This window comes from Dinoponera quadriceps, unplaced genomic scaffold (assembly GCF_001313825.1).
Source record: "Dinoponera quadriceps isolate SergipeBrazil2010 unplaced genomic scaffold, ASM131382v1 scaffold1070, whole genome shotgun sequence".
In the NCBI taxonomy this organism is placed as follows: Eukaryota; Metazoa; Arthropoda; class Insecta; order Hymenoptera; family Formicidae; genus Dinoponera; species Dinoponera quadriceps.
Genome location: NW_014555341.1, coordinates 338,303 through 350,785, shown reverse-complemented (window position 1 = coordinate 350,785; position 12,483 = coordinate 338,303). Strand labels below are relative to the sequence as shown.

Below are 12,483 nucleotides of genomic sequence, written 5' to 3'. Positions count from 1 at the left end.
TTTCCTAAAACTATATATATATATATATATATACAATATAAATTTCATGTATTGTTGTCTTTTTCCACATCCATTTCTTCTTCATCATTCTCTTTTGTGACCTTAGATGCTGCGAGTTTTTTAAAACCATGTTTTTTCGTATATACTCCCAGAAGTAGCAATTTAAAAACTGCTAGCGGTTTATCTAATAATTTCTGTAAAATTCGTCAAAGAAAAGGGAAGAATTAACATTTCGAAAATTCCAATGTGTTAAAGAATCTGACACGTGCGAAAAATACAAAATAGTACCAAAATTTGTGCCTGTTCCGATGTCAATACATCACCCTTCTGACAAACTTTGTATGATTTGATTAAGGTAATGACACCTTTTTGCAATGAAGTAGGCATACCCAATTGTCTCAACTGTGGCTCCATGCTGTGTTGGAACTGTGGTAGTGGTCCCTCGGGTAATTTTACCGACTGAGGTGCCACAAATCCAGCACGTGCATATTCTAATTTTTCGTACCCATTTGCCCATTCTATTACCTGTGTATTATTAACAATATAAGTACAATATAATCTTTAACTCATGTCAATTAATTTGTGATATACAGTTATCATATATTTCTAAAAATAACTTTACTTTGGTAATTTATATATAGAAATCTTAAATTTAGCTTAATATGATAGTTTAGGAAGATTCTTACATACTGACATACCTCTTTTTTTGTTCTATTGGTGAACAACAAGCCACATTGACCTTTCATTGTATGATTCCTCATTGCATTAGCTAATTTATGAATGCCATTTGCAACCTCAGTCTTTGCTGATTTTCCCAGGCCTAATGCAATTATTCTGATCTTACCAAAGAAAAGTCTACTATCTTTCCACTCGGCACGCAGATCAAGTAGCTTAGTATTGCGTGTATTCTGAATAGAGATTAGGAATACACGATTGTATTCCTCCATACATTTCTTAACATCTTCTATGATACGTTGCTTCAAAACTAAACCTTTTTTACTAGTATTGGTAAGTGATACTACAACAAAAAAAAATACTTTGTTAATATTATAAATATCTTAAATTTTTCTACAATAGTACATACATTCTCTTGCGATGTTATTATAAAGGTATCAAATATAACAATTTTACATTAAGATATATATTAAATATACAAAATCACAAAATAGATAATATCTTGTCGTGATGCACAGGCTAAGTGATTTTAGTATTTAACAAAGATGAAATTAAACTACTCCAGGAAAAAACATACTTAACCTTAACGATACTCTAAAAACATAAAACCCTTCATTATTTATTCACTACTATAAACGAGGAAAAAGAAAAGGAAGCTAAAAATTAGCATGTAAAATTTAACCTGAAAACATTTAAGTTAAAAAGATCTGCAGTATATAAAATAAAATTATAGAGGTTAATACAATTAAACTATTTTATAATACTAGGCCTAAGAATATATTATAAAATTTGATGAAATTACCTTTCTTGTCCCTCTTTGATTTCGGCATTTTTTGAAACTAAATTCTCTCAGCCAGAAAAATACAAATTATTATTATTTAAAGCTCACACTTCTAACCAAGTATCCCCACGTGTTATAGCTTTTTCTGCCAGGTTGCATTCGAAACCTTTACTCGACAGGTAAAGTAACATTTAACTGACCAATCAGGACTAAAAGATAAAGATTTCTTTATCATAATTGGTTAACTAAAAGCTACTCTACCAACCGATTAGTTTCCATATGCAGCCCTAATGGCTTCTGCCCATAGGACGCGACAACGCTTGCCGCGCGGTAGCCAATCAACGTGCCTTTTTTCCACGAGAACTGAAAGTTTATTGGTTAACATTTTCTTATTTATTATAACATGGTGTAAGGTGAATTTTAAAATTATTTTAAAATTCACCTTGAATCGTGTTATACTAAATAGAAAAATTGTCAAGCAGTCCACTAACAGCAGAATAAACTAAACTAATCACGTTGCGTGGCTCATCCCTGTATAAGATCCGATTATGAATATCGGCCATAAGCGTTGAAATTTAGTTCTGAAATCTCCACTACGAGCCGCCACTTTCCCCGACTAAGAATTTGGTCTGTTCTTTATAGTTGTACTGCTGAATTGGTGCAATAAGTTCGAATGAGATAAGTATGTTTTGTCTCGCTCTAACTTATCGTACTAGTTCAGCTATAAAGAACAGACCAGTTGAGATCGTAGTATGATTCAATGGACAAAAAAAACTATTCAATTGATTAATAAGCAAGTCCGCTGTTCATAAAATGGGCAGTTTTGCCTTGGAAGTACTCTCGAATAAAACTCTATTAAATATCAGTCTACTTTCTATCCATTTCCCACGCAATATTGTTACAACAAAAATGAACGCATTAATGCTTCACAATAACTATACAAATGCCTAGGAAAACTGTACACACATTTTTACCAGAATGGTTGCCCGAGAAGAGTCATTTCATTGGCTGGATATTATCTCTAGATAATCTTAAGAGAAAATCAGTGCCTCCGACTCGCAGTACCTAACACGAAGCTGTTATCTGTCCGTCTGTGCGATTATTTTCGCAAAATTTCTCACGTTCTCCCGTGACGTACCGAGGCGGCGTGCAACGAGCGATCGCGCGATTCGAAAAGGCGCGCCGCGGCGCGGCGGAAGCGGGCGTGCGAGCGCCCGGCAAGATGGCGGTTTCCGTTGGTCGCGACAGTGCACTCAGCGAGAGCGTAGTGAACGGTAGCTGTTGAACACGCCGAAAGCTCGATTTCTCAGGCCGCTTACAGCACTCTGAAGGTGAGTCCCTTCTGTCTAAATAACTGACGCGTACGCTCACGCGTCGGCCGTCTCGTGGCCGCGGCCGCTGTCGCGCGACGCGACCTCGGCAAGAATTGCGACGACGTGCGCCGTAACGCGCGCACGGCCCGTGCGAGCTCCGTAGCCATGCAGCTCCGACGACGACGACATCGGCGGCGCTGGCTCGTCGTCGAGATTTTGTCGATGGTAATTTACGCGAATCCTTCGCTCTCTCTCTCTCTCTCGAGTCGCGATCTATCGGTGAAATTGAGTGAAATTTTTTTGCGGACGGCATGTCGGAGCTGGGGTGTCGTCGTCGTCCTGACGACACGCCAGCGGCGAGAGGGTTCGTACGTGTAATTCGTTCGTTCATTCGTTCCTTCTTTCCTTCCTTTTCTCTTGGCCACGACATCGCGCGATCCGACGATCTGAAGGCAACCGCTTGCCGCACCGATGACGCACGAGACGCGCGCGAGCGAGATAGAGAGAGAGAGAGAGAGAGACACAGATATAGAGGAGTGCCCGTCGTCTTTCGCGGCCGCCATGTTACTTTCGCGACCGGCGACCAAATTCCTCGCACGTTGCCGGGCTATCGTGGAAAAAGGATATCTCGCCTCTTATCAGTCAGACGATAACTGGGATGCCCGAAGGGAAACGATTGGTGTGAGGGGGGAGGGAGAGCGAGACGGGTGCTCCGTTCGCTTACTCGCTCGTTCCTTTTCTCTCTCTCTCTCTCTCTTGCCCGACGACGATTCGCATCGATCGCTTTTTCCGTCTCCTTCTCTCCCTCTCTTTCTCGCTCGCACGCGCTCATTCGCTCTCCCCTTGTCCCTCTTCCTCGATTTTTTTTAACCCTTATTTACAGAACGTTCGTCCGCGAGAGTAATTGTTTGTGACATTGTACTCGTTTGCCGGTATGTTCGCGAGGTTTTCGTCATTTTCGCGAGGGGTAACGCGTTAATTGCGCACTCGGAGGAGCATCGGTAGTCGGAAAATTCGCAATTATCGAAAGACGTTCGCCGCCCGAGATCAATATACTGCGCGTATTTCGCGGCGGCGGACTTGGCGTTCCGTAAGAGAATCGCGTGTGTTAAGTAATAACGTTATTTAGTGGCACGCCGCTTGTGAAAGGTTGCCCACCTTTGCTTCCGTGCGCGCGCGTCCCGCGCAATGCATATAAACGAATGTACAAATGAAGCAAACCGCAGTGGTAATCCGCGACGAGAGACGACGAGCGTGTCCCTCGTGCGAATTGCACATACATTTGTTTATGGCCGGCTCGGTGTAATGGCTAACGCGATTTTCGCGAATGAATATTATTATTCCACATTCGCGCGCGCGAATGATTATATTCCCACGTTTCACCCACGGTTCGCGAAGATCGCGGAGGATAAAGCGACGATATCGCGCTTCCCTGTGGTCGCAGAAATTTCGCCAATGTATCGGTGGAGGAATTATCTCGGTTTCTCCGGGAAAAAAAATGTTACTTTGCGCGCTCGTCAATAGATGGCTCTTTTTGTGACACCGGACTTCCTTCTGCAACTGCAAGCGAACGCAGACTGTAACTTTAAGTACGTTGACAACCTTAGATAATTTTCTTTTTTTCATTTTGATCATTCGTAACGATTCGATGAAACATTCCTTTCATATCGAAATTAACACTCGTGGATACCAGATGTACCAGGGTTGTATTGAACATCTTATATATTCTTACACTTATATGTGTCTTCGTTTATTTTATATATTTATTTGTATATTCATGCACTGAAAGAAGAAACAGTGGTCAGGTTAAATGTTTGCTAAAGAATACATATCGGAGTAATTATTTTACTTGGATCGAGTGAAAAATATTACTTGAACGTGGTACTTTTTCTTTTCTTTCGATGTGCTACATTCAGGTAATATTTGTTTAATCCAAATAAGATCAGTACTCTGATATACCCATTAGCAAATATTTACTTGATTATAGCATTATTTCTCTCATTATATGTATATATATATATATATATATATATATNTATATATATATATATATATATATATATATATATATACATGTACGTATATTTGTACATTTTTTACATATATCGCCGCTGGTCGGGCCCATCTATCTATCACATCGCACGAATTCACGAGCCGGGCGTGTCACTCGCGTGACACGTTGATTTTTATAGCGACGTTATTTTCCACGTATCGATACCCGTGGTGTGCTATCGATTCTCAGATACCGCCGGAAGGGAACAATAGCGGCAGCTACGGAGCGCCTTCTTTTCGCCGATTAACTTTTCATAGCTTCTGATATACTCCAACCCGTCGGTTCAATATCGCGAGCGAGGCTCCCTCCCGCGTAGCTTCGCGAATTTGCGATCTCGATGTGTAATGAACGATATTATCAGATTACCTGTCCGCAATCGTCCACGCCCACCTTGCCTGTAGGTCATCGAACATGCGGCGGGGTCTGCTCTTTTCACCAAGGTCGACACCCTCTCCTTCTCCTCGTTCTCCTCTCCCCCCCCCCCTCTCCTCCTCTCCCACCTTTTCCTACTGCTCTTCCTCCTCCTCCTCCTCCACTACCTCCTCCTCCTAAGCTCTAGCTGCCCGCCGTCGTGCGTAGATCTCCACGTATTTGCGTAACGAGCGAAGGCCTCTTCTACGTCCTGGAGGCCGTCGCATTTCTCACTCTCGCGATCACTCGCGGCTTGTCGCCATTCATCCGTCGGTCGGTTTTACTGACCGGTCGTAACCTACCTACCTACCTACCTATGTATGCGAGAAAGAGATAGAGAGAAAGAGAGGTTACTCGTATACAAGGTGTCCGTGAGAAAAGTATTCAAAACTGCATCTCCCGTTGAGAGCCGGCAGTCTCGTCGACGGGATTACGATAGTTTTTTTTTTCTCTCGAATTACGAGCGATTGAAGGTGGAAACTGCAGTTTCACGCTCGATCAGCGGGATGTTCAATGTCGAAAATTGCGATATTACGGCGAGAAGGAGAACGGTGCGCGTCCGATGAATTTTTCACCGAGGTAACACCGACTCAGAGGAAACGCGCTGTTGAATCTTCAAGTTGTTTTTGTTCTACCTTTTTCTCTCGACGCTCCATATTTTTCACTATGTGTTCACGAAGAAGCACGTGTCCCACCGACGCCGTTTTATCTTTCCATGCTTTTTAGCGTGACAGTCAAAGCGAAAAATGGTCTCGTATTGCGCTATGTGCGTGTATATTTTTATCTCGCGATGGAAGAATGAGAGAAAAAAAGGACCGACGAGGTCGGCCAGATAATGAAAGAGACGCGTTGCTTTGCGAATCCGACGGTGGTGTGTGTGTGAGAGAGAGAGAGAGAGAGAGAGAGTTATTGTCTGGTTTGCGGAGAGCGAGAAACATCGCCGGGTTAATTGGGATTGATGTATCGATTGCGGTGCAATCGGGTTAGAGCAAACGCGGCCAGCTGCGAGACACAGGTGAGATCCGTTTATCAACGCGTTTCCAGAAACACGACAGTTTGTAGAGAAGATAGTTTGTACGGGAAAAGAGAGACACAGCTCGTGCGGCGTGTTCCGCGAATCCACCGTTTGAAGCTCCTAAAAGTGGAGCTTAAAGTCCCGTACAACATCGTATGTAAAAGATGAAAGGAAAATTGTCGAGAATCTCGGCGAAAAATTCTGTATGGAGAGCAAAAATATCTAAAAAAATAAAATATATGTATTTGCGGTGGGTAATAACATATTTATTTACATCAAAATATGTATTTTTACACTGAGAGAAATTTTCTGAAATGAAACAATACATCTTCTTATATTTGTAGAGTTCGTGTGTAACAATAATTATTTATTCTATATTCAAACAAAAGAATTTTGATTTAAGTAAATACGTTATTAATACTCATGGAATAAATATCCTTTATTTATTAGATATTTTTCTTTCAGTACATCCTCAAAGTTGGTCGAAGTGGAATCTCCACTCAAAACAAGTGAGAAGTGGCAGTATTTTCACTCGAAGCGATAGTGAAGATATTGCCACTTGGAATCGCCAGAGTGAACGTTTCTCACTCCAGCTCATAGTGGCTTCCGGCTCCGTATGAGCAAATGTTTCAGTCGATTGGGCTGAATATGTTCCTGTGACTGAGGCACATAAGACTTTATTAATGCATCCCCGTTCTCGGAGTATAGCGAGATCGAAAATTTCCAATCAAGGCACATCACGGTTCGAATATCCGTGCGTCACGATTATTGATTATTCAATGAATCAGCAACGGTTCTCCAAAGTAGTAGTCACGATGCACAAATATTTAAAAAAATAATGCACTTTATCGGGAATTTTCAATGTTACTATGATTAAGAAATGAGACTGCATTAATGGAGTCTTCTGTACGTCAGATTCATTTTTTAAATTTCGAACGAAAAATATTCATTCGACGATTCAGAATGGAGAATTCAGTCTGTACGAGTGAAAACTCACTCGAATCCGTATGTGATTCGGTGGCCGCTCTACTTTTCGCGTGAGATTCCATTCTGAAAAATTTGCTGAGAATGCACGGAGAGAATTCCCGAAAATGATTCCGAGCAATTGATCTTGCAAATTGACCAAATTCAATTCGTGGTCCGTTCGCATATTACATCAATCTGTGCGTGAAATATTGATGACTACATTTGCATATGTCGGTCGTGTAACCGTTTGATTGTTTAACGAGATCTAACACTGCTCTATATCCGCGCGCACGTGTGTATACGCACGCGCTTGCACGCATCGCGCTTTCAACGCGTATTTCTGGGAGCGCTCGCGGCAATTACTGCGGTCGTCACGCCTGTTATAAGCCGGAAAATTAATTCAATCATAACGATTTGGCGTTAATGGCCATTCCACTGTATTATCCGTCATAATGCTGAGGCATCGCGTGAGGGACTTGGCCCTGTTCATAGTAGCGTCTTTAATTGATAAACTACCGGGCCTGCGCTGAGTGATGCATCAAACGAGCTTGTTAGTTTTCGATTGAATCCGAGTTATTGGGGATCTTTTATCGAGCGTGCGAACGACGAGTATCGCGTGCGTAAGATTCGACCCCGTTGTCGCCGCAACCCGGCGTCTTGCCCAGACGCGTTCAGTCGTATACATATCCTTATATGTTATCTTTAATCTTACGTATCTTTTAAAGTTTCCAAAAATTTCACGATGTATATCGTTCTCTTATTATGCATGTAAAACTCCCCGACTTCTTTCCGATCGTCTCAAATAAACAAACATGGGGGACCATCGGTTCCAGTAGCTTTGACTGCATACCGTGAAATTATATTTCGAAGCAAAATTTAGGCATGTGCCGGTTGCAAGATCAGCAAACTTATATATTTTACTGAACAACCTAACTCTAACTTTTCTTGCGTGGCTTATTGACAGAGGATAAGAAATTAGCGGAAGATCCAAAGTGATTGAAAAAGTTCAAGAGGCTCAAGCTATAAAGTAACATTGTGAAGTAAATTATCTACCGCCGATTTGTCCGTTTAATCTTCGCAAGAAGATAACTCAACAAAAATTCCAGCGCAACGAAAAATCACAATAACATGATCAAACGTGCTTGCAAGGAGAAACTGCCATTTCAACTACAACTATTGTACATGGTAGACCAGAGTTCGCCAAGCGATGCACTTTCCAACCCCTGGTATTAATATAGCTGCGCGATACAAGTCTAGTAGATTATACGCTACATTATTCAATAGAAACGTGCACGAGCGAGCGTTTTAATTCTGGCTTTAATTCCACGTGAATATAGAGCTTCGCCGAAATTGCCGCATGCGTCAGGCATATTTCGCCTGTCGATGCGCCGTCGATTCATCCGAAATCGCTTTCGCGCTCGTCGATCGGATAACGTCGCTCCTCGATAAAATACGTTTCGGCAAGTTTACGCCGTGGCGTAATTAAATTCACCGTGCGGGCGTTTCCGTTTTACAGACGCTTAATCATTCATCCCCGCCGCGACCTCGATTTTTATTCGTAGTATCAATAAAAGTAGCCCCGCGGAATCCTCGATTCAATATTCATGCGTATTTCTCGCGTAAGCTCGCGAGAGAACGAACGGAACGAACTCGTGATTATTGGCTACCACCGCCGCAGTTGATGAAAAGTCGAAGGTCGATGATGCTGGAAACCGTCGCGCGAATGTTTCCTACGATGCTTCTAATTTCGTCGAAAGTGCGCGGGGTGCAATTTTATCGATTCGCCGGAAGGAGGAAGGAGGAGATTCGCCGGGGTTTTTCGGTCCAGCAGCGTATGCGATCGCGGCGATTCTCTCATCCGGCACGCGACCTCCTTTTAACGGGCGTGATTTAATCGCCTTGATTCGCCTGGTGTACCTTTCGCACCGCGCGAAGTTCTTTCCGTTTGCAACCGAAACTGTTGCCCGCCAAATTGCCCGCCAAACGAGTCCCGGTTGACGCCGTAACGAGATCGCTCACCGAGCGAGTTCGTTCGCGACTTTCTTTTTCCCCTTCCACGCTGAAAAAAATATAATAATATTATTTCTTTATTGGATGCCCGCGAAAGATTACAACGTCAACACTATGTTGTCAACAAAGCGATCAAAAGCTCAGGCAACAGCTGTATAGCTGATTTTACCGCTAATCTAAGTATATATGAATAAATATATGAAATAACGAAACGAAGGCTCACATAAGTGAAGTTCATAAATAGTAAATGTATATATATAATATATAACAAATATAATGAACGAAATTTTGCTTAAACGAACGAAATTTTTTCAAGCACAACGTTCAGTTCATCAAATAAATTATAGAATTACTGCAATGAGTTATCAATTGATCCAACGATCGCGATTTGACCGGTAATTATATCAATCCGACATACCGTTGCGCGCCAACGCGTATTTTGTTCAATAAACATATTTGCTTGAAAGAGGATGTCCACCGATTTTGTCAATTTAACCACTTTTTTCTCAGTGTATCAATGCATGCAATTATTCAAGGTATTTCGCGGCTACTATCGCGGAGATGATTGAATTGGAATCCGAACTAAAAGAAGGCAATCAGATCTCTCTTTCCCCTCTCTCTTTCTCTCTCTCTCTCTTCTTTCCTCCTTGTCTCTCGCTCTCCCTCTGTGGAAACGTTCGACGCTTGGCAGCGCGTTAATGGATCTGAAAATCGCGTTTCTGCGTTGCCGGGCGTAATAATGATTATTCCATCTGCTGGTGGAATTCAACGCGAGCTCATTTCCTGGTTGGAAAGCGGCGTCCGTGATCGGAATCGCGCCGGGCCCCCCCATTCAAGAAAGTCGCATTCATTCGGCGCCGGCCGTACCGGCCCATATATTCAGTCATCCTAAATGTAGCCACCTTCGATTCTCCGTCGGCGATAATACGGCCACGTTTTTACCATCATCATCTTTACACGGTGAATTACACGGTAAAAAAGGGGAGAAACAACCGAAGCACGCTAAAGCGCACGCGCGAAACAACCGATCGCGCGGAGATTCTCCGCGTTCGAAAAATCGCGATCGAGGTCGAGAAGAATCTCTCTCGGCCTGGCGTGTGATTTCTCAGCCCGATATTCGCGATCGAGTAAATTGCTGGGTTTTCTGAAACGTTCTGTATATCGAAGGATCTTCGATATCTTAACGGTTCGTAATAATCAGGATTGAAGGACGCCAGGATGTATCATCACTTGGCCGCTCTGATCGTCCAATATCTCGGCCGTGTGTGAGCAGATTTGTTAATTAACGAGCGACCGGTTTACTCCATCGAGCCGGAAATCGAGCAGCTATTCGATCGGGGAATTCGGCAACGCTCGTGGCGATCGCGATGCAATTTCAGCGTCGTAGTTACGTTTCATTTGCGCGGTGTGTTTTGCATCATTCCGTACGGGACTGGCGTTAATTATCGCGCATCAATTAGTGCCGCGTTTCGAGTACGAGCTCTGTCATATTAACGCGTGTCTCTTCCTGCCGGTTGAGACGACGATAACTGTCGGCGAGCGACGACGATGAGTCGTTCCCGACGTCGAAAACAGTTTCACGTGCGACGCACAAGTTTGCTCTCAAGTTCCGCGTCACCTTTGCGGAGACCCGTGCGGATTGAACGCGCGGATGACGTAACGAGGACGTTGCGAGGTACGGCGCGTACATGAGGAAACCTTCTTTCTTTATATTCCTTCAAACTTTCTTTTTTTATAACCTCTTTTCTCTCCTTTGGTCACGGCGAAATCGCTGCGTTCGTTATGCTCTCTCGTCCTTATGCTAGTTGGCTTGTAACCTGTAAGAACTTATCTCCTCATTCTTTGAATTTATTTATTTTCACAGTTGCGCTGATTGGTGCTACATTGTGTTTATTATCACGAACCAACTACGTTAATTCTAACAACCAAACTGCTCTCATAACTTTGAGAGAAAAACGTGAAAACGATAAAATAGATTTATAGGATTATTAGCTCTCGTTGCGATAAAATAATAATAATAATTAAAATTAGTCGACGAATAATTTGCCCGTGGTTTGCTCCATTCATATTTGATATTCGTTCCACCAATATACTTTTCTCGTATGCGGGTGCTAACTTTTTACATGAACACACTGAAGGTTAATTAAAACATTCACCGCGTGCGAAGCGTCTACATGTTCTGCAACTTTAATGGCAAAAAATGTAAAAGCTGAAAGAGAATCAGCAAATTATTCGTCGGTTTACGACTTCATTGCTGAAAAAGTTGACTGTAAATTCAGCTTGATTACCCCTCGAATTATGCGAATGCGGAAAATGAAAATTAAAATGCTTCCAGCACGCTTGCCCGCTATGCGTGTGTATAACTAAATGCGCGAACAATTGCGGCAGAATTCGAGCTGCTGATATTTACGAAGGAGGAGTCGCAGAGGTCGGACGATACACTATAGGAACGTCTATCTGAGATACTCGATGCTTAACACGTTCATTGCCAATCACGCGATATCGCGTGATGCGAGTTCTCACCAAACGGCCGATCACGCGTTATCGCGTAATAGATATTTAGAGTACATAAATCCTATGTACATAATAATAAAAGCATATGAATAATATATCAATTTATTTTGAGCACAATAAAAACTAAATAAAAAAATAAAAAAAATTTGGCTACCACACGAAATTCCAATTTTCAGCTTGGCAATGAACGTGTTAAATAGGTTTTAAAATCGCGTCGTTGTTGACTCAGCGCGAGAGAAATTTTCGCGAAGCACACACGTGCAGCGGATACGACGGTTCCCCAACGTATTATACGTGGACGCTCGGCGCTTATAATACGCGGAATTATATCCCTCTCTCCCCCACATCCGGCACGGGCGCTGCGATTAATTAATTTTCCGATTATGCCGCGGAAAAAGTCGTTTGGTAACCGCGGATTCTCGCAAGGGCACGATAACGGCAATTGCGTAATGACGGCTCACGATTAAAGAGAGGCATCAATCGGTACGTAACTGATTATATAATACGTCTATGGTTCAGAGAGAGAGAGAGAGAGAGAGGAAGGATAAAAGGGAGAAAACGAGGAGGGGGAGGGAGAGGTAATCTATTAATTGACATTTTCGTTGCAACCTGTCCAACTATCGTTTCTGAATCGATAATAGCGGATTAAATGATTAGAGAGAAGGCGGAGTTCGATTGGGCCGATCACAACCATCTTTCTCGGAAGCGCTTTGTGCTCGATATTCGTATGGGGGGGGGGGGGTTT

The 12,483-nt window shown here is 42.6% G+C and overlaps 2 protein-coding genes across 3 annotated transcripts in view; one reads left to right on the top strand and one right to left on the bottom strand.

Annotated features, from left to right (window-relative positions):
* LOC106743867 (mRNA turnover protein 4 homolog) lies at positions 1 to 1,685 on the bottom strand. Its single transcript, XM_014618093.1, has 4 exons — positions 1,478 to 1,685; positions 699 to 1,018; positions 289 to 525; positions 1 to 194 (listed from the first exon to the last, which is right to left on the bottom strand). The coding sequence occupies exons 1-4, from the start codon at positions 1,503 to 1,505 to the stop codon at positions 45 to 47; spliced, it is 735 nt and encodes a 244-aa protein (XP_014473579.1). The 5' UTR covers positions 1,506 to 1,685; the 3' UTR covers positions 1 to 44.
* Positions 1,686 to 2,669: 984 nt separating this feature from the next.
* The window catches only part of LOC106743895 (14-3-3 protein zeta), a 59,459-nt gene continuing 49,645 nt past the window's right edge, over positions 2,670 to 12,483 (top strand). Inside the window, exon 1 of one of the 2 annotated variants that reach the window (XM_014618173.1) lies at positions 2,670 to 2,787. The gene's annotated coding sequence lies outside the window, so the exon portion shown is untranslated. The remainder of the gene's footprint in view (positions 2,788 to 12,483) is intronic. The other variant, XM_014618172.1, reaches the window with a different exon arrangement.